General features: G+C 39.2%; 2 protein-coding genes across 4 annotated transcripts in view; one reads left to right on the top strand and one right to left on the bottom strand.

Annotated features, from left to right (window-relative positions):
- SPAG17 (sperm associated antigen 17) overlaps positions 1 to 21,274 on the top strand; it is a 287,832-nt gene that overhangs the window by 259,611 nt on the left and 6,947 nt on the right. For both annotated transcript variants that reach the window (XM_060201805.1, XM_060201806.1), the window contains 6 exons: positions 1,222 to 1,353; positions 6,146 to 6,285; positions 7,926 to 8,110; positions 10,142 to 10,202; positions 12,786 to 12,930; positions 14,234 to 14,375. In XM_060201805.1, the coding sequence (XP_060057788.1) occupies positions 1,222 to 1,353; positions 6,146 to 6,285; positions 7,926 to 8,110; positions 10,142 to 10,202; positions 12,786 to 12,930; positions 14,234 to 14,370 (800 nt within the window). In that variant the 3' untranslated portion in view covers positions 14,371 to 14,375. The remainder of the gene's footprint in view (positions 1 to 1,221; positions 1,354 to 6,145; positions 6,286 to 7,925; positions 8,111 to 10,141; positions 10,203 to 12,785; positions 12,931 to 14,233; positions 14,376 to 21,274) is intronic.
- WDR3 (WD repeat domain 3) overlaps positions 16,117 to 21,274 on the bottom strand; it is a 42,967-nt gene continuing 37,809 nt past the window's right edge. For both annotated transcript variants that reach the window (XM_060201807.1, XM_007534771.3), the window contains 2 exons: positions 20,054 to 20,147; positions 16,117 to 19,533 (listed from right to left, as the gene is read on the bottom strand). In XM_060201807.1, coding sequence (XP_060057790.1) covers positions 19,378 to 19,533; positions 20,054 to 20,147 — 250 coding nt within the window. In that variant the 3' untranslated portion in view covers positions 16,117 to 19,377. The remainder of the gene's footprint in view (positions 19,534 to 20,053; positions 20,148 to 21,274) is intronic.

Consider the following 21,274-nt stretch of genomic DNA (forward strand, 5'->3'; position numbering starts at 1 on the left):
CTCTCTTCCACTCTATATCCTTTTCTCCTTTCAGTTTTTCTCTGTTCTATCAAATAAAATAGAAAGGGAAAAGAAAAATAAGGTAGAAACAATGGCTACCAGGAGTCGTGGATATGTAATGCTAGCACCAAGCCTCATTGATTACCCTGGTGGCAATAAAGAGACACAGATGCATGTCAAAGAATGTGGGGTTGAGATGAGACTTAGTGCTCCTTTAAAACAAACTGTATAGTTAAAATGCCCAGATAGAGCAATTTTTTTCTGGACAGTACTGTAGCAGAAATTTAGTTACCCCGAGAGAGCAAAAACAAACAAGAGGACAAAGCAAAATCTAAGTATCACAGAATTGCAGAGGAAAGATGAAAGGTGAGAGCAATGACTTATATGTGTGATGGTGTGATGGGGAAGAAAATCAGGAGCAAAAGTTACTGGTGCTTCCATAGCTACTTATGGCTTCTGCACTCTGGGTGGACAGTGAAAATGGCAGCCCTCTTCCCCCTTCACATAAGGTAGTGATGCTGAAGGGTGTTTGCTTGTTTGATTTTTAGTAGTCAGGCAGTCAAGACCTTTCAACAGGGACTGGCACACGTAGAAGTTGAAATGCACTTGCATCCCTAGTCCTCAATATATTTTTTGGAAATGTTTGAGCTCTTTTAAAAGCATGAGAAGACTAGGGGTGGGGGGTATCTTGTTCATTATAAAAAAGAAGCATCTAGGGAAGAGGAGATGAACTCAGCAATGATGTGCTTGCCTTACCTACATGAGGCCCTGGGTGTCACCTCTGCCACCACATAAAAGTGACAGAATGATGCCTTGACTTCTCTTTCTCCTCTCTCCTGCAAAAGACAGAAATAAAGTTATTTTATTTTATTTCCACCAGGTTTATTGCTGAGGCTTGGTGCCAGCACAACTAATCCACTGCTCCAGGTGGCCTTTTTTTCTTCTTTCCCCTAACCTCACACACACTTCTTTCATTAGATAGGACAGAACGAAATTGAGAGGGGAGAGGGAGAGGGAGTGAGAGAGGAAGAGAGACACCTGCAGTACTGTTTCACTACAGGTGGAGTCCAGGGCCTTCAACTTAGGCCCTCAACTGAGTGTACCACTGCTCATCTCCCTTCCCCTGAAAGAATGTCTTTAAAAAGAAAAAGATCACAAACACTAGCAATCATTACTCTGCTGTTCAAAATACCTCCTTATAACATGTTTTGGATTTTCTAGACTCCAAGCCAAAAACTGTCTCTGAAAAGGAGTTTATGGATGTACTTACTCTTCCAAAATCAGTAAGTTTTTTGGATACTGCAGAGACCATTAAACAGAACCCATCTGAAACTTCAGTGACAATTACTGAAGGTAGGGCAGTCATTAACGTTATCTCATCATTTCTCAGAACTGAACGTTTTATCTTTTTGAATTCTAGTAGTTGGTCCTGTACAGTGAGAGTATGCTTGGTTGTTACAGAAAATGCTCAAGAGGATCACAGATCCTGGGGCTATGGAGCTTTGTAAGACTTCTTAGAACATTAAAGTTGCTCAATGAGAATGACTGCATGTCTCAGAATAAAGGAAAGAAATTGCAAATATGTTTATTTCAGATTTGTTATTTTATTTTATTATCTTACTTTTATATTTCGTTGACCTGAAACAAAACATAAGTCATTATTTCACAGACAAAATAAGTTTATTTGGGAGCAGAAAGATAGTTTGAAAAGTGCAGACTCATATGTGTGTCTCTATAACAAAACTAAACATTCCCATATGTTGAGAAAATCGATATCTTGAGAAAATTAAGTTACATCTAAAATCATACAGCAAGTCTGTGACTGAATCAGGGTTAGAAAATGAGTTTTACGGGACTAGCTGAACACACATTACCATGTTCCTGGGGTTCAAACCCCTGCCTCCCACTTGCTGAGGGAAGCTTCAGGTACAGTGAAGCAGGACTTAAGGTCTCTCTGTTTCTACCTCCCTATTGCTTCTTCCCCTCTCAATTTCTCTCTGTCCTATCGCATTAAAATAAAAAAGTGTTTTAAAAGAATAAAAAAAGACTGGCCAGCAGGAGAAGTGGATTTATCATACAGGCACTGAATTCCAGCAATAATCCTGGTGGCAATTTTTTAATGAGTTATTTTGTCACCTAAATATATTATACCACTTTCCTATGCCAGGAGAGAAGAGATTGTTTTATACTAGAAAAAAGGGGGGAGAGAACAAAAGAAAAAAGAAAAGAAAAAGAAGGGAGAGGAGGAGAGAGTGGAGGAGAAGGAGGGAGAGAGAGGAGAAGAGGAGGAAGGGAGAGGAGAAGAAAAGAAAGGGGAGAGGGAGGAAAAGGAGGAAGAGGAGGAGGACTGTGATAAAAGTTTGAAGGAAAGAAGGAACAGAAAACAAACTAACTGGAAGACACTGGAGTGGTATTATTTGTTGATAGCAGTGCCTAAGGTCTGGTGATTTCCACTCTTCCCAACACCCTATTCATCAATGTCATGCTGATGGCTTGAGTCAGTCTAAGAAACTGGCAAATGTTACAAAAGTGTGAATTATTTAAACCAGAACCATGTTTTCCAGAGAGGCAGTTAAACTGTCACCAGAATACCACCAGGAATATTTTAAGAGCCCCATCCCAAAGGAGACTTGATGGCCTGGAGCTGTTCTCATGGCAGAGGGTCAGTGCTCTAGAGAGGGGCTGGATGGTGATGTACCTGGTTGAGTGCACACATTACAGTACTCAAAAGCCTGGGGTTCAATCCCTAAGGCCCCCACCTACAAAGGGAGAAGCTTCTTGAGTAGCAAAGCAGTACTTCCTTTCTCATGCTCTATTTCCCCCTTTCTCTCTCAGTTTCTCTCTTTCTCTATTCAATAAATAAATTAAAATGTTCTTAAAAAGCTCTAGAGACCTGAGCAGAAAGAATATTACTGCTCACAGTCTCTGCTCAGAATTGGCACTCTTTGGTGTGTACATGTGGTACTTACTGAGCAAAGCAAGTTCTGTGGCTGAGTTCAAAGGAAAAGAGACAGAGAAATGGGAAGCTGTCAGGGAAGCTAAGTTCAGAGAGAAAATTATAAATAATAATAGTTATGAACAAATAATATAGTTCACTTCAGCACAGAAATAAGGAACTATTACGGATTCTCCAATTGGGTCAAGTGCCACACACAAAGCTGAGAGATGCAGCAAATAGAATATGTTAAGAGCACCAACTAGCATGTATGAGCTTCTAGAAGGTGCAGGTTCAATATGCCAGAGCTCAGCTGACACATATGAAAGCTAAGCTGTGCTCTGGCTGGTTCTCTCTCTCTCTCCCCCTCTCCCTCTCCCTCTCCCTCCCTCCTTCCCGGCCTCCCTCCCTCATCTCTCCACTCACTTCTCTCCTCTTATTCTGTAAATAAATAAAATTTAAGGGGGGAGAATAATAGGATGCATACATATCACAAGATTGCTCAATAAAATTAGTACATCCTCTTATCCTATGGTTTTGTCAATATTTCCTTTTTAAAATTTTTTAAAAATTTTTATTTATTTATTTTCCCTTTTTATTGTCTTTTATTGTTGTTGTAGTTATTATTGTTGTTGTTATTGATGTTGTTGTTAGGACAGAGAGAAATGGAGAGAGGAGGGGAATACAGAGAAGGGGAGAGAAAGACAGACACCTGCAGACCTGCTTCACTGCCTATGAAGCAACTCCCCTGAAGGTGGGGAGCCAGGGGCTCGAACCAGGATACTTAAGCCCAGTCCTTGAGCTTTGCACCACATGCGCTTAACCCACTGCACTACTGCCCAACTCCCCAGTGTTTCCTTTTCATAAATTAAAAAAAATAGTACATCCAGCGGCCAGGTGGTGACACTCCTGGCTGAGCACACACAATACAGTGCTCAAGGTCCTGAGTGAAGCTTCACAACTGGTGAAGCAGTGTTGCAAGCATATTTCTCTATATCTCTTGCTCTCTATCTCCCTCTTCCCTCTCAATGTCTATCTTTACCACATAAATAAGTAAAATATAAAAGAGTTCAGATATAAACCACAGCACTGGGACTGTGAGGAGATCATGTAATGGTTACATAAAGTGTCTTTCATGCCCAAGGCACCAACATTCCTAGGTTCTTACTCCAGCACCACCATAAATCAGAGTTTAGAAGTAGCTTAGCAAAAAAAAAAAAAGAAAAAGAAAGAAAGATAGAAAAGTATGTTTAAAATTCTCAGAGAATTCCTAGTATGTGATAAACTCCATGTCAGTATGTGCTATTAGTAATAGTAGTATGAATTAATAATTAGTGTCCATTAGACTGACAAAATGCAATATTAAACATCACACAGAGAAGGTAAGATTACAAACAGATACAAGTGATTGGGATAATTGCTTATGTAGGGGATGATGGCCAAAGAGAATAATTACATTAAAATACACTGAGCCTTGTCTTCAGAAATTCTGATCCTGTTTAGGTCTAAAACAGGATTTGTCTGGCATGTAGTAAAGATCTCTATTTTTTTCCCACAAGTTACCCAATATGTTATGCACAGATGGGTTTGAGAAACAATGGGTAGTTGTCTAGGAAACACTCACAAGTCACCCAGAACATTTCTGTGACCAGATACATGTAGGTTCTTCCCATACCAAGAAATTCTACCTGGTCAGATACCTGGGTTTCTTATAATTGAGTTCAGTCCTGGCATCAGTGTTAATGCAGATTCTACTAAAAAGGACCTAGTCTTAGACTATTCCCATCTCAGATGCCAATCATAAACCTAGGCTATGAGCTGTGCTGCTGACCAACTAGCTAGATATCAGGACTCTCATGAGCCCTTACAGGGATTTATCATTTGCTGGAACAGCCCACATATCATTACTAAATGACTCAATCTTTAAAATTTTCATTAACAGGAGTCGGGCAGTGGCGCAGCGGGTTAAGTGTGCGTGGTGCAAAGACCGGCATAAGGATAAGGTTCAAGCCCTCAGCTCCCCACCTTCAGGGGAGTTGCTTCACAAGCGGTGAAGCAGGTCTGCAGGTGTCTATCTTTCTCTCCCCCTCTTTGTCTTCCCCTTCTCTCTCCATTTCTCTCTGTCCTATCCAACAATGATGACATCAATAACAACAACAACAATAATAACCACAACAATGTTAAACAACAAGGGCAACAAAAGGGAAAATAAATATATAAAAAAATTTCATTAACTTTGCTCAGGTTTATACCATCTGATATGAGGGTTTAACTCCCTGGATTACTTTATCTATAATTATTCTACTCCTTTTTTTAGAAGCATAAGTTTAACAGTTGAGCCAAAGAACTTGCAAAGATTTTTGTCCCTATTTTAAGATGTCTGTCAAAGTCTGTATTGTATTGCATCTAGATTTAACAGAAAGAACCCTGAAGATAGGTATTCTACTACTTTTTTTTTAGAAGCATAAATGTAACAGTTAAGCCAAAGAACTTGCAAAGATTTTTGTCCCTATTTTAAGATGTCTGTCAAAGTCCATATTGCATTGCGTCTAGATTTAACAGAAAGAATCCTGAAGATAGCTACTGTCTAGTCCCTCACAGGAATGCCACTCCACATCTATCTTTTCCTTTATATCACTAAAGACAGTAATCATTGGGGTATGGGGAGGATATTTTTTTAAAAAATACTGATTTCTCATTGTTTTACAATTCTATAAGATTTTAGGAGGTTCACACCTTAATGTGTTGTATATAACTCAGTGAAGCTGCCTGAAAGCTCTAGTGCCTTAACTTTCAAAATGACCCCCCACCCCATCCATTTTCCCCATTCTCTCTAGTAACCATCATGTTTTCTACACAGTCCATTTTTGTTGTATTTTATCAACACATTTGCTTTGGTTATTCATATTTCATGAGTGAAACCATATGGTAATTTGTTCTATTTACTGCTTTATTTAGTTTTGCATAATTATCTTTAGTTTGTTCCTTATTGTCTTACAAGGTGCAGCTTTGTTTTTTCTCTCTCATGTAATAAATAAATCTTTTAAATATTGAATCTAAAGACTTTTTAAAAATCTTGCTCCTTTAAATAAACCATTTAGTAAAGGAAGAAGAAAGATGTTTCCCCAGTTTATGAACTTACTTGCTCTGGTGTTCCCTCAAATGTCTTGAATAAAATGATCATATGACATCATTTAAATTTTCTAACAGAACCAGAACCTGGTAGTGAGCCTGTGAAAATTTTGACCCAGTCATTGCTCCAGGATGCTACAGGAGGCGTGAGAAAGGAGAAAGTGCGGTTGCCTCACTACCTGATGAGTTCCAAGCCCAAGTCTCAACCTCTTGCCAAGGTTAAGTGGACTCCAATCATTATGTACTACTGGTCACCTACCATGAAGGCCTTCAGTTCTCACAGGACAATTAAGGCAGTGCTCACACAGACTGCTGAGAGCTCTGAAACCATTAGTATCTTGAAATGAGTTGTGCTGGGAGCCACAACTCATTTTGCTGATAGTTGTATCAGCAAATGCTACTCCTCTAAGTTCTTTTTGGGGACCCCCATGAAGCAGCATTCTACTGGCTAAGAAAAATGAATGAATCACTGGCCACCATTCTCATGACTCCAGATAAAATACAAATCGCTTAGCATGTCCCCCTTTGCTTCCTACCTTCATCTTGTTCCATACTCATAACACACCTCAGCCTTTGTGGCGTTGTCTTAGTTCTTTAAAAGCACTCGGGCTCTACCTTTCTCAGAGCTCCTAAGACTAGCATTCCACTTCAGTTCTGTTTTGAAGCCTTCCTTGAGTCAGTAGATCACCTTTGGATACTTCTCCTTAAAGCCTTCCAAGCTACTGTGTGTTCATTGCTTTCATAGAATTCACTGCAGTACTGAATTATGAGAATAATGTTTCTGAAACTTTAATGTGCCCATGAATTTCCTTGGTAATCTAACATTATACATTGTGACTCACTGGGTCTGGTGTGAGGTCTGAGATATGCTGTTCTAACAAGGCCCCGGGTGAGGTCAGGGTGCTGTCTCTCTCACCTTAGACTAACAGGGAGTAGGTTAGTGTGGTCACTGAGAAGCTTTGGCAACAGCTGAGCACTTAGTATAAATACAGGTTCATGAACCTTTTTTTAAAAAAATTATTTCTTTATTGGGGAATTAATGTTTTACATTCAACAGTAAATACAATAGTTTGTACATGCATAACATTCCCCAGTTTCCCATTTAACAATACAACCCCCACTATGTCATTTATCATCCTTCACAGGTTCATGAACCTTATTTTAGATATGCTAGTTGAGAAAGTCTGGGGATGGAGTCAGATATTTGTGGCTTAACAAATCCTTCAGGTGACTATAGTGGAAACTAAATTGTGATGCAGAACAGAGAAAAGAGCACACACTTTAACATTAGGTAGATTTGAGTTTAAATCTACTTACTTTTTACCACTTGATTTTTCAGTTCTTTGAACTTGAGCTTCACCATTCTTAAAACAAAACCTAAAATACTTCCTTACAACACTGTTGTAAGAATTGCATGAGACCCATAAAGGTTATTTAAAAAATATATATTATTCTTTTTAAATATTTATTTATTCCCTTTTTGTTGCCCTTGTTTTATTGTTGTTGTAGTTATTGTTATTGATGTCATCATTGTTGGATAGCACAGAGAGAAATGGAGAGAGGAGGGGAAGACAGAGAGAAGAAGAGAAAGATGGACACCTGCAGACCTGCTTTACCACCTGTGAAGTGACCCTCCTGCAGGTGGAGAGCCGGGGCCTTGAACTGGGATCCCTAACACTGGTCCTTGCACTTCACGCCGCCTGCGCTTGACCCACTGCGCTACTGCCCGACTCCCATAAAGGTTAATTTGATCCCCCCAGTTAAGGAGTTAGTTCCTCCTGATTACAGAACTTTTTCTTGTTCAGGGACTGCAAAAAGGAACCATTCAGTTTAACACTGTTTTCTCCTTAATACAAAGGTGCAAGATTCCATTGGAGGAAAAGTGAGGACTTCTTCTATTGCAGCTGCCACTATTAACAATACCAGTCAGTCCCTTTTTGGATTCCATCTTCTCCCACCATCGGTCAAGTTTGGATTGCTTGAAGAAGGGCACACCTACATGACCACTGTAAAGCTCAAGAATGTTGGGGTGGACTTCTGCAGGTGAGGTGAAGGCACCAAATGTCTGCTCATGTTTTCTTCTTTTGTATGACTTGTCTTTGACCGGGTACAGCACTGGATGTTTTATGTGAACTATGATTACACTTTGAATCTCCAATCTTCACACCACTCAGTCCTCTCCATCTATTCATTTAACCACAAGATACTGTTGGCCAAGAAAATCTCAACTATGTAATGAGTTTCTGCACTCCTATTAGTCATTATTGATATATTGGTGGAGACAACTCAAGACCTGACCTGCACTAGCAAAATATGAAGGGGAAATTGTGCTTGTCTTACCAAAACTAAAACACAAAACTTGAAAACCTCACCAATCTACCACCAATTTCAGTTTTATTTTTGTTTTTTTATTAGTAATTGATAGTGATTTACAGAATTGTCAGGTTATTTAAATTAAAATGATAAGATTACCACCCATTTTAACACCAGCTAACATTCAGGCTGCACTCTTTGGGATAAAAATGATTTTGAATTACACTGTCCCTGTACAGTTGAGGCAAAAAAGAAAAAGAAATTAACCTGAATTACTAGGATCATGTTGGCTCTGAAGATCTGACTTGAAATCAGAAACACATTCCTTCTCTTACATTCTATACTCCCAGAAGTACATACATGCTCTCTAGCATTCAACAGCAAGAGTATCAGTCTTTCATTTCTACATCAAAACCAGTAGGATTCCAGAACCTTTGGAGGCAGATTGTTAGAAAGGAAAAACTGTGTAACTTGTATGGTTTGCAGGCCAGAACAAGGCTAAGCCTCAGCTCGCCCGAGTATTGGTTCCTCGCGCCAGCACCACACAGGCGCACACCTGGTTTTATTCCCACAGCTATGCCACTGCTTCCCACTGGGTCAGGGGGACTCTGCCAAGACAACACCCTGTCACAAAATCTCCTCATGTCGATTATGTATGGTTTTCCTTCCCCAGTGGAAAATGGAATATTCATCCCAGTTGCAGAGTTAGTGTCAGTGTAAGTGTATTGAGTATAAGAATATGATTCTGGACTCAGAATTGGAAATAAACTGGAAGGAGCAAGTGCTGTGGAATTGTTGCCCCATTTGGAGCACTGTCCCATCCTAGTGGAGGCAACCCCTCAACCTGTAGAATCCTACCTGCTTTCTCAGACCCAATCTGATGAGGGACACAGACCACCAGACCCGACATTCTTTCTCCTCAACCCCCACCCCCACCCCATTCCACTCTCTTTTCCTCCCTCCATTCTTCATTAGTGGGTGGGAAGAAATAGTTGACCCCAAACTCATGAAACTCACTCATGCAGATCCTGCTTGGCCAGTGTAGGATTTTGAGAGCTCTCACGCAACTTGTGAAATTTTGCCACCCTGGCAGGTGGAGGAGCTGATGGTGCTGGAAACAGGGCTTGTGGGTCCATGTGGAGGTAGGTTCTTGTTGGCATTTGGATTCACTCCAGGTCTCACCAATCACAGGAAGGAAACGGGATCAATAGGCACTGCATGTGAGCATGGAGTTCTTAAAATCTTTCCACATTTTCTGAACATTTCCGTTTCCCTTCTCCCCAAGTATGTACACCGAGTCCCAGGGCAAAGCAATATCAGCTCCTATGCTCCACTGCTTTCCAAAAGAGCCTTTATTCTTCAGCCTAATGATCTGGCAGCCAGCAGTTGTGTTCACGCCTTTGGCTATGCTGTGGGCCATGGTGAACTGCATGCACCAGCCAGACAGTCCCAAAGCTCCCTTAGTATTCAACAACAAAGAGTTGAAACTCAGGTTGCAGCCTGTATGACGCTGATGAAAACTGCAGAAACAGCCAGATGTGGGATGGTTCCCGGATTCTCCTCATGGTTGAATAGCTGTTTGTTGTTGTTGTTTATTTTTTCCCCTAAAGATCTGATGGGTCCCCTGTTGCACACGTATTAATGCCTCCCTAATTTTGCAACATCTCAGTTGATTATTGTCTTTCAGTATGGTGGACACTTATTTCAATCTGTTTAAATTGTCATATGTATTTATTTATTTGTTTGTTTTCTCTCTGACAGGTTTAAGGTAAAGCAGCCTCCATCCAGCACAGGACTGAAAGTGACTTACAAACCTGGGCCTGTAAGTCTATTGCGAAAATCTGTGTATGCCCATATGTAGGTGTGTCTGGTAAAATTTTAAGCCTGTCTATCTATACAGTTTAAGCCATATCTGTACCTCATTTATCTAGTATCATAAGCAAAAGATTTATGGTACACTGTGTGGATTGATGCCACTTCAGCTAATGACCATGGAATGGATCCTTTCTAGATCGAGATATAAGTTAAGATATAGCATAAAGCTTATGCAGAAGACAATCATGCTTAAGGTAGAGAAGGTCAGAGGTTCAGTCCTTACCATAACACAGAGCTAAGCAGTGCTCTGTTAAAAAAAAAAAAAAAAAGTAAGTCCCAAGCAAGGGACTGAAGTTCACATCAGTTGTCAAACCTAGATTGTGCCCATGAAAAAGCAAGCATACTATCTCGGGGATCTATCTTGCCAACCCCCAAACTTTTTTATCTTTATTTATTGGATAGAGACAGCCAGAAATTCAGAAAGAAGGGGGTGATAGAGAGGGAGAGATATGGAGAGACACCTGCAATACTGCTTTACCACTCGCAAAGCTTTCTCCCTGCAGGTGGGAAGCAGGAGCTCAAACCTGGGTCCTTGTGCATTGCAACATGTGCACTCAACCAGGTGTGCCACCACTCAGACTGTGCCCTCCCCAAAAAACTTTTAAACAAGAATCTATTAAAAAGAAAAAATAAAATGAGTGAGGAAAGAGGAACTTAGTAAGTGGAGGGACAAGTGGGTGAGTGGTTACTGCCATGAGGCAGGTCTGGCAGCTATAGGCACCTTCATAATGGACTCACAGGCCTTTGGCATAAGCTGCACAGTTTCACTGTGTTCTCAGACCTTAACACAGCTGGTTTCCCTCAGCTGACACAGATGGGCTGACGTGGCATAGTACAAAGTCAGATGACTTCTCTGTAGGACCAAGTAGCTCAGCCGTGGTGTTGAGTAATTGATCCTCTGTACCTTCTTTTTCTTTTCCTCCCCTTTAAAAAAAAAAGAGGGGGGGTGGGGGTGGGAAGATTTCCAAATGTCCCAGATTCAATCTCCAGTACCACTATAAGTCAAAGCTGACCAATGCTCTGGTAAAAAAGGAAAAGGGAAAAAAAAAAAACGGGACTTGGGGATCATTGATCATTTCTTTGTTATTGTCCAGCTAATGATTTGGTAAGTAAGAGTATGCACATTAAGTCCAAAAAAATACATTTTGGAATGAGGCCAACTAATTGATGAGAACCTTTCTAAAATAGTACACCATTGTACTATATGGACATTTCAGAATTTTTGCAACAATACAATACACACACCCTCTCCAAATCAAAGCGAGTCCTTCCAACTGTCCAAGGAGGAAGTTAGTACATCTTTTTTTCATTTACAATAGGAATTATACCCAAAGCTAAAATCACTGCTGGATCCACCTTTCTAGGTACTAAAAACCCAGCATGTATTTTTTGAAGGGCACACCATGCTGTTTTTTCTTTCTTTTTCACAAGGAGTGTTGGCTCAGACAAAAGAAAAACATGTATCAATAGATGTCTCCATATGTAAATCTAACCACTGTTCAGCTGGGTGAATTGCCAGCACTAAATGAACGCTCAGAGCTCAAGTAATCTGTGGGATGGCAGGATTCCAGTTCTCCTGTGCCCAGTGTTGTCATCCCCAGTGCTGAGTGGACTGAGGGCTGAGTCTCAGAAGCAGAGTTGTTGGCCACACTGCAGTGTGCAGACCTTTCCCAAGCACAACTGCTGGAAAGATATATATATGTTGAGAGAAATTTATTTTAAGTTCTATCAATTATAAAGGATACTAAAGGGGAAAATCCATTTGTATCTAAGAGCTTTCCATGTGCTAGTTTCTGCTGTGTTTTCTTCTGGTAGCCATTCTCCTGTCTGCTTTGTAATCTACCTCCTAGAATGACAGCTGGGACAAAGCAACAGTTTTGGCTTTCCTGGCTGGTGCTCTCTTTAAGAAGCAAGAAAAAAAAAAAAAAGCCCATTGCACATCATTCTGCTTCTTCTCCATTACCGATCAGATTTCTTCTTTGTCAGTACAAACTTCCTCCTTATATGTAGCTTTCGGGTCCAAGCAGTTTGGTGCTTAATTCTGTCTCCCTCTACTGGTTTTGTCATGTCACAGTTCCTAAATTAGGAATACCACAAACCAAGGAGCCAGTTGTGGGATTCATCCAGTCTCTTAGAGTGAATTTATAATTATATTTGTATTTACTTTAGGTTACGTGCATCTTTATCTACAAATATGCCAATAGTCATTACTAACATTTGAGAAATTGTACAGTTAAGGGTATTATGGAAATTTGCCTTTGGTGCCAGTAAAATAGCATTTAGTTTCTGTGTACTTGCCTCTACATAGTACCTGGTTTTCTCCTCCAATGATTTATTGGGAGTCCTATTTACTTAATAAGAGTTCTAACTAGGATGCATTCAATCTTTTAGATGCTGGTCACTGTTCATTTATTAGTGTCAAATATTTAAATGAAAAAAAAAATTTAAGAGTCTTCAAAGAGCTTGCCTAAGTCAGAGATAAGTTGAAATACAAATGTGTGTTCCCCCCTAACACGAGATTGTGTTATAGGTGGCAGCCGGCTTGCAGACAGAACTGAAGGTGGAATTATTTGCGATGGCTGTTGGTGAGGATGGTGCCAAGGGGTCGGTGCATATCTCCCACAATATTGAGATCATGACTGAACATGATGTCCTTTTCTTGCCTGTGGAAGCAAATATCCTTTAAAGATGGATTTGAATAGTCATGAGTGTACGTCCAAAATACTATTTTCTTTTTTTAAATTTTATTATCTTTATTTGTTGGATAGACAGGCAGAAATTGAAAGGGAAGGGGTTGATAGGGAGAGAGACAGAGACACCTGCAGCCCTGCTTCATCACTTGCAAAGCTTTCTGCCTGCAGGTAGGGGCCAGGGGTTCAAACCTGGGTCCTTGCACTCTGTAACACATATGCTCAGCCAGGTGCGCCATCACCTGCCCCCCAAAATACTATTTTCTTATGACATTTATATATATTTTTTATCCTCATTAATTATATTTTTAAAACCACAGAGCCAAAAATCTTAGAACAAAGACTGTCTTCCCCTTTGTGTATAGTGCATATGTAGATATTGTAAATTAATTTCAATGTTATTAGTTTTTTATGTTGTAAACCTTTTATTATATGAGAGAGATATAGCGAGAAAGTTATGGAAACACCAGAGCATTTGACATGAGACAGAAATCTCAGTCCAATGTAGTCTCCATTCTGGTGGGAGGACAAATAATATGCAAAGGAAGTAAATGGAAACTATGTTTATGAATTAAATCAAGTCTTCTTATATCTTCATCCTACAGGTTACTAAATGCTGATGCAGGAAACTTGAATCTCTGCTAATCACAGCAATTAGCAATTTTACATTATGCTAATCTATTGTGATCTCCTTGCTTAGATTAGAAATCACCTGTTAGGTACATAAAGATGGTGGGGGATAGACTTTTATTAGATTTTTAAAAAAAATATCTATGTATTCCCTTTTGTTGCCCTTGTTGTTTTATTGTTGTAGTTATTATTGTTGTTGGATAGGACAGAGAGAAATGGAGAGAGGAGGGGAAGACAGAGAGGGGGAGAGAAAGACAGACACCTACAGACCTGCTTCACTACCTGTGAAGCGACTCCCCTGCAGGTGGGGAGCCGGGGGCTCAAACCGGGATCCTTACACCAGTCCTTTCGCTTTACGCCACATGTGCTTAACCCTCTGCGCTACCGCCCGACTCCCTATTAGATTATCTACTTCCACTGCTAAAAGTGATCATTTCTAGCTCATTTCCCAGGATCTATCCTATTTCACACCAAGAAAAAAAAAAATTAGGAAACATGCACTTGTAGAAATAAGGGTGACAATCTTTGATTTGTATTAGACAGAAAAGTACCTAATATTGGGTGATTACTGGTAGAGATCTGATTCTACAATATCTATATTTTTATCTAAGAATCATTTGGTCATGTCACCATATTCCTTCCTTAATGAGTATTGTACCTGTTGTAACAAGAAGCAATTATGCTAAGAGACTGAAGGATTTTCCACATGTAAGAGAAAACCCCATGATCCAGAGGAATTCTACAATTTCTCCCTCTACACTTGGAGTCTTCCTGTCTCAAAAAACTCCTCACTAGGTCCGGTAAGTAACCAGTGGGAATTTGACTGCCTGATTTCATTCAAATTTACCTTCTTAGGTCTCTCCCTCGCCACATGCCCTTTTCTCAGTCAAAAAAACCAACAAACCAAAACTTAGCCATGTGGAATGAAAAAAAAAAACAAAAAACCTTACATAGCTATGCAATCTATACATATTTACATGCATGACATATTTAAAATGTTTCATTTATCATGCTCATATAGCTTATAAGATAGCTGTTATTTTTTCCCACTTTATAAGCAAGGAAAATAAAGTCAGAGACTTACAAGTAGAAGAATTAAAAATATAATCTATTGGGAGTCGGGCGGGAGCACAGTGGGTTAAGCACATGTGGCGCAAAGTGCAAGGGCCAGTATAAGGATCCCGGTTCCCCACCTGCACGGGAGTCACTTCACAGGCGGTGAAGCAGGTCTGCAGGTATCTATCTTTCTCTCCCCCTCTGTCTTCCCCATTTCTCTCTGTCCTATCCAACAACATCAACAACAATAACTACAACAATAAAACAAGGGCAACAAAAGGGAATAAATAAATATTTTAAAAAATGTAATCTATTACAGGGTAATAGTGAAGTTCAATCTTTTAAATACTATTTTCAATACTGACCTGATTTTCCAAAAATATCCCTAGATGCCCTTTTGGACTTGGGAAATTTACAGGAAAACCAATGTTTTCCAATGTCTTGGACTCAAAAGTCCTCAAATGTATTCCTAAAGAATATTAAGGATTCCAAGGGCTTTTATTTACATGGTTCCTATCTAACCAAGTTAAAACTCATATAGGCAGTATATTTCTTACAAACATGGGCCAAGTTTGATCTTAAACACCACATGAACAGAAGAAAGACTGCCTTGCCCAAATCTGGTTTCAGTTCCAGCACCCACCACATAGGAGCAAATTGTCATGCTGTGGTGCTGTTCTCTCTCTTTGTAAACAGATTATGAATTCATTTGTTCTGAGCCATTCAAGAGCAAAGTAGACTTAATAGGTAGAGGAGACAGCATAATGATTATGCAAAAAAAAAAAATTTTCATGCCTGAGCTCTAAAGTCCTGGGTTCAGTCTCCAGCACCACCATAAGCCAGAGTTTAACAGTGCTCTGGTCTCTTTCTCTGTATCTTTCTGTCTGTCTTTCTCTCATGAGAGACAGAAACAGAGAGAATGAGAATCAGACTTAACATCTGTTTTCCTTTGCAGGTGGGGAATAACCACTTAGTAGGTTTTTAAAAAAATACTTCGGTATTTGTGTCTTGTAATTCAGGCCAGAAAACTAAAATCAAGGGGTTAGTAGGATTCATTCCTTCTGGAGACTCTGAAGAAGAATCTATTCTACATCTCTGTCATAACTTCTGGTGGTTGAGAGAATCCTTTGTATTTCTTAACATTTTTTTAAAATCTAGAGATATTTTATTATAAGTAACTATAAAATAAACATTTATAAACACTACCCCTACACATAAAATATTTTAGATCACTAAATAGTAAATGAAGGATCACATTTCTAGTTGTCTCTAACTATTATAGCAACGTGTGTGCTCTACCATGTGAGCAATTCCCTAGCCCTCACAAATGTTTTCTCAATTTTTTTTTGTTATTAATAGTTTGCTAAAAGATTGTAAGATGCACCAGTGCCTCTATCTCAAATGACATTCTTCCTATGTATTCTTCTCTTTCCTTATAAGAGCATCACTGATAGGATGTAGATGATAGCCTAACATTGAATGAACTCATGTTGATTGATTTTATTTGGAAAGACCCTATTTACAAGTAAGGTCCCAATAGCAAGTCAGTAAACATACATTATGTGGCGATAAATTCAGTACAGTCACCTTCAGGACCCCCTCCACCACCTTAAAAAAACAAACAAACAAAAAAATACCTCACTTTTCTTCTATATGCAAATACACTCGGTCCATTCCAACATTCTCAAGTCTTTCCAGATTCCATCTTTAGCTCTAAATTAAACATTCCAGCTCAAAACATTTAAAACACCTTCTACATCAGGAAAGAAAGTTTTTCTGGTTTGTTTCTTCTCCACCTGTGGATCTGCAAGGCTAAGGCAACATCTTGTCAGTCTCCAGATTATAATAGTGAAACAAATAAGAATAGACATTCCCACTCCAAAAAGAGATAGTGGATGAAACAAAGTAGTCCAAAACAAGCTTGCAACCCCAGCAGGGTAAATTCTATGAGGTACTTTGGCCTGAGAAAAAAAGATTACAACTTGTTCTGCCCTCTGGCCTCACTAATGCTTCACTAACCATAAGTTTTAGACTGTTTTGTTGGCTCTACCCTTTTAGTCCTGAGCCTGGGCTAAGAGTTTCACTCTCTTAGTAGCCCATTTCATTTCTTGCATATAGAATCCAAGAAGTCTGGCAGCCTCTATTCATTTTGTCTTGTCTCCGTCCCCTTCAAGCCAAATGGACAGTGTTTCTGTCAAGAAAACTGTCTTGAAAAGGTCCAGTTTCTTGTGGGTAGTATTCCTTTAGAAAGTGGCCACTCCAGTGGTCCAGGAGGTGGCACAGTGATAAAGCTTTGGACTCTCAAGCATGTGGTCCTGAGTTCGATTCCCAGCAACACATGTGCCAGAGTGATGTCTGATTCTTTCTCTCTCCTCATATCTTTCTCATTAATAAATAAATAAAATCTTAAAAAAAAAAAAAAAGAAAAAGAAATTGTTCACTCCAGAGATGCTTTCTGGATAATCTCATCTCTGTTCCAACTTCTGTTGGGATGACTGACTGTGCCATGGTTACAAGTCTAATCTTTCTAGCAGGTTTTTCCAGCCGTATGCTGCATTTCTCTGAAGCATGCCTTAGCTATTTCATTATGGTTGAGCTATAAGTGTTCCAAATCATCAATGTTCTAGTTCTTTTTTTGCTGACCAGTTCCTTCCCCAATTTATTTTTCCTCTCTGACAGCAAGAAACTCTTTTATTTGGGAACCTCAGATAATCAGAACACAATTAAGCCAAGTCTCCTGTAAATTCTGTATCCATGATTACTTTCTTTAGACACAGAAAGTTCTCTAAGATGATAAAAAGTCCTTCAATATCATTATTTTCAAGCCCTCATTAGAATTTTTAATGTCCATTTTTCTGTATAGCCTCTTCTAGCTAGTCTTTTTCTTTTATACATCTCAAAACTCCTCTACTCTTTACCCATTACCAAAATCCAGAGTCACTTCCATTTTTAGATATTTGTTACAGAAGTATCCCACTTCCTAGTACCAGTTTATCATCAATTTCCTGGGACTACATCAAATGACCAGACTGTGTGGCTTAAAACAACAGATATTCTCCTCCAGTTCAGGCACCCAGAGGTCTGAAACCAAAATGTTAGAAGGTCCTTTTTGGAAGCCTTTTTTTCACAGGTTCTCTTAGTTTACCTTAGTTTGTGGATGTCACTCCAGTCCCTATCTCTGCCTCTATTGTCAAATGACCTAATTATAAGGGTACCAGCCATTGAGTTTCAGGCCCACCCTAATCTAGTCTGACCTCATCTTAATTCATAAAATCCTATTCCCAAATAAAATTTATATTCGTTCCAAGCATTCATTCATTTTTAGGGATTCTTCAATTCAGTATACATCTGCATATTGTTTTAGCAATATCTAAGACCTATCTTAAAGAACTCCTGAAAGGTCTTGAACTGTACTTTGGAAACCAGAGTGAAAAAGCATGGCTTATTTGTAGATACTAGCCTGTGGCTATCAGAAGTTATCCCAAACTAAAGTGGTGAAGTTTATTTACTTCTAGATGGACAATTCTGAAAACTACTCTCTTGCCTTTTTATAAGTTAGCCTCAGGAACTCAGTGCCAAAATTACCTTTGTTCTCTCATTCTGCCCAACAGATATCCCTGTTAATTGTGTTATGCTTAGGACAGCAGACCTGAAGCAAAAACAACAGCTGTTAAACTGGGGAGGAAATGGTCAAACACAGTGACGTCCACAAAAATAAATAAGTTCATAGAAAGGCCACTGAAACTGATTCAATAAGACACAGACAAATCTGAATAGAACTGTAATAGCAAGCTGAATGAATCGTTAAAACATTTCCCACAAAGAAAAGCCTAAGCCCCCAAATATGTGAACATTTATTTCTGAAATCATTCTCACCTCCTAATACCTAGTGTACCCCGTGTGTGCGTGTGTACACACACACACAATATTAATCACCTAGAAGCCCACTAAGGAATCTCAGGTCAACTGTTCTTTAAGTAAAAACTTTTATTTATAAGTATACACCACTGGCAATTAAAATCTTTTTACATACAGATAGAGCAACCTGCAAGAGGTCAAATTTTAGAAATCTGCCTAAATAATTTCCTTGACTACCTACAGCTACTTTGTTTTTTTAAAATTTATTTAAATAGGGAGATAAAGACAGAGACAGAAACCAGAGCACTGCTCAGCCATGGCTAGAGATTGAACCTGGGACCTCAAAGCCTAAGGCATGAAAGTCTTTTTGCATAATCATTATGTTGTCTCCTAACCCTTCTTGAGTTCATGAAACTGAAGTCTCGGCATGCAAAGGTGATCAATTATGCACCTGATTCTCTCAGTAAGAGGTCAAACTGCCCAACAAATTTTGTGCCATAACTTTTGAAATATTAATTTCAACACTTGGGAAAAAAAATACCCATTAAAACAATTCTTCGAAAAAAAAAAGTACATAAAAAACAATTCTTTGCTTCCCTACAATTATCTGAGCAAATCTTGTAGGGTTCAACCCTTGACCAAAGCAACTTACACTCGATCTTTTGAACACAGAAAGAATTTTAAACTAATTATGCATTTTTATTCAAAAAATGGAATGCATAATCCCGCATTGGAAATCCCTCAGGCAGAGCTGGGAAACTATATCCTGAGATCTTCTGCAACCTAACAGCTTACATTATTTGGCTATTTAAAGGAAGATACAAAATCTGCCACTGCTTAGTTAGGAAGTCCTTTTTAACAAGAGCTAGGAAACGGCACATTTCAATTCTAAGTCAATGTTAAAATTAGTTTCTCTCTCTTTTTCCTCTTCCTCTTCTTCTCTTCCAAGTGGCTGGTAGCATCAGCAAAAAACATAACTTCACTTTTTGCTTCACACTCCCTTTTGAGGAAATCAAGACCTGCCATATTGAAGCCAATGACATCCTGGGGGTGGGAGGGACAAGTAGGATTAGTTATAAGTTTTCTCACTTCAGTTCCATATGTGAACTTAATAGCATATCTAAGTCAGGGTAATCAATGTTTTCAGATGTTCATCCTTCCCGGTCTGATGAGTTTTTGGTTTGTTTTCCTATCCCTGCCAACCCCAATAAAAGCCCTACTGCAAATACTGATAAATGCCTGGTAACTACTGCTGAAGACAAGGCCCAGCATATTCTGTTACTCTAAATCACACAGATGCTGGTTTCCCCTTCATCACTGTATCCCTACAAAGATAATTACCCAAAGGGGCCAGGGGGTGGCACACCTGGGCAAGCACACATATTCAAGCCCCTGGTTCCCACCCACAGGAGGAAAGCTTCATGAGTGGAGAAGCAGGGCTGCAGGTGTCTTTCTGTCTCTCTCCCTATCTCTCCCATCCCTCTCAATTTCTCTCTGTCTCTGTTCAATACTAAATAAAAAATAAATAAAAACAAAACAAGACATAAAGAACAAGCATACTTACCCGAACTTGTCTGACTTTTGAAATAGTTGTTTCCTTTAATTTCTCAATCACTGGCACAAGCATTTGATTGCTAGTGATCTGCCCAAAGTGAATCCTAAGAGAAAACCAAAAGATTTCAGTATATGATGGGAGTGTAAAAATGCTTCCAGAAAAAAACAAACAAGCAAAAACAAATCTAACCAATAAAAACACCCCAAACTGTAAAGAAACTTCCTTAGTATTCCATTCTATCTGGTGGTGACTTAAAAAATACCCTCTTAAACCCCACAGAACACTGAACTATCTGCAAAGCTTGCTGTATCATGTGGCCACAGATTCTAACAATGGCGATTTATGGAATGTTCGTAAAGTAAATGAGCCTTCTAAGAAATGTTAGTGTAGCAAAGATTTGTTAAAACTTGTAATGAAGTCTCTAGAAAAGTAGAGTCACTTGACTGGAATCAAACTCTGTCATGGAGTAATCATACTGATCTTGACTGAAATATATATATATATATATATTTGCCTCAAGGGTTATTGCTGGGCTCAGTGCCTCCACTGCTCCTGGAGGCTATTTTTTCCCTTTTGTTGCCCTTGTTGTTTATCTCTGTGGTTGTTATTATTATTGTTGTTATTGCTATCATTGTTGTTGGATAGGACAGAGAGAAATGGAGAGAGGAGGGGAAGACAGAGAGGGGGAGAGAAAGACAGACAACTGCAGATCTGCTTCACTGCTCGTGAAAGAACTCCCCTGAAGGTGGAGACGGCGGCTGGAACCGGGATCCTTACACCGGTCCTTGCACTTTGTGCCACGTGCACCTAACCCACTGTGCTACCACCCAGTCCCCGAATTATATATGTGCCCAACATTATAAACATAGCAACAAAAATAAATCATTGTTCTTATGTTACTACTACTAGATAGAATAAAAGAAATGGAGGGGCTGGTAAAGAATTATGACGATCAGTCAAGTCACCAAATTCACTAAATATTCCTGTTTAACTACTTGGTACTGACGGATGAGTTTTTATTTTACCATAACAGCATTTTAAGGAATGCAAAATTTAGTTTCATTCCTTTTTGCCACAGCAGTTTTAGATTGAGGTATAGATGGAAGGGAACAAAAAAATCTATGTTTAGATCTTTATATTCTTCTCAATTACATATTAACAAGAATTCTTCAGATTAGGGGTCCCCGGGCAGTGGTGTACCTGGCTAAGTGCACACAATGCCATGCACAA

This window comes from Erinaceus europaeus, chromosome 11 (genome assembly GCF_950295315.1).
Source record: "Erinaceus europaeus chromosome 11, mEriEur2.1, whole genome shotgun sequence".
NCBI classification, from domain to species: Eukaryota; Metazoa; Chordata; class Mammalia; order Eulipotyphla; family Erinaceidae; genus Erinaceus; species Erinaceus europaeus.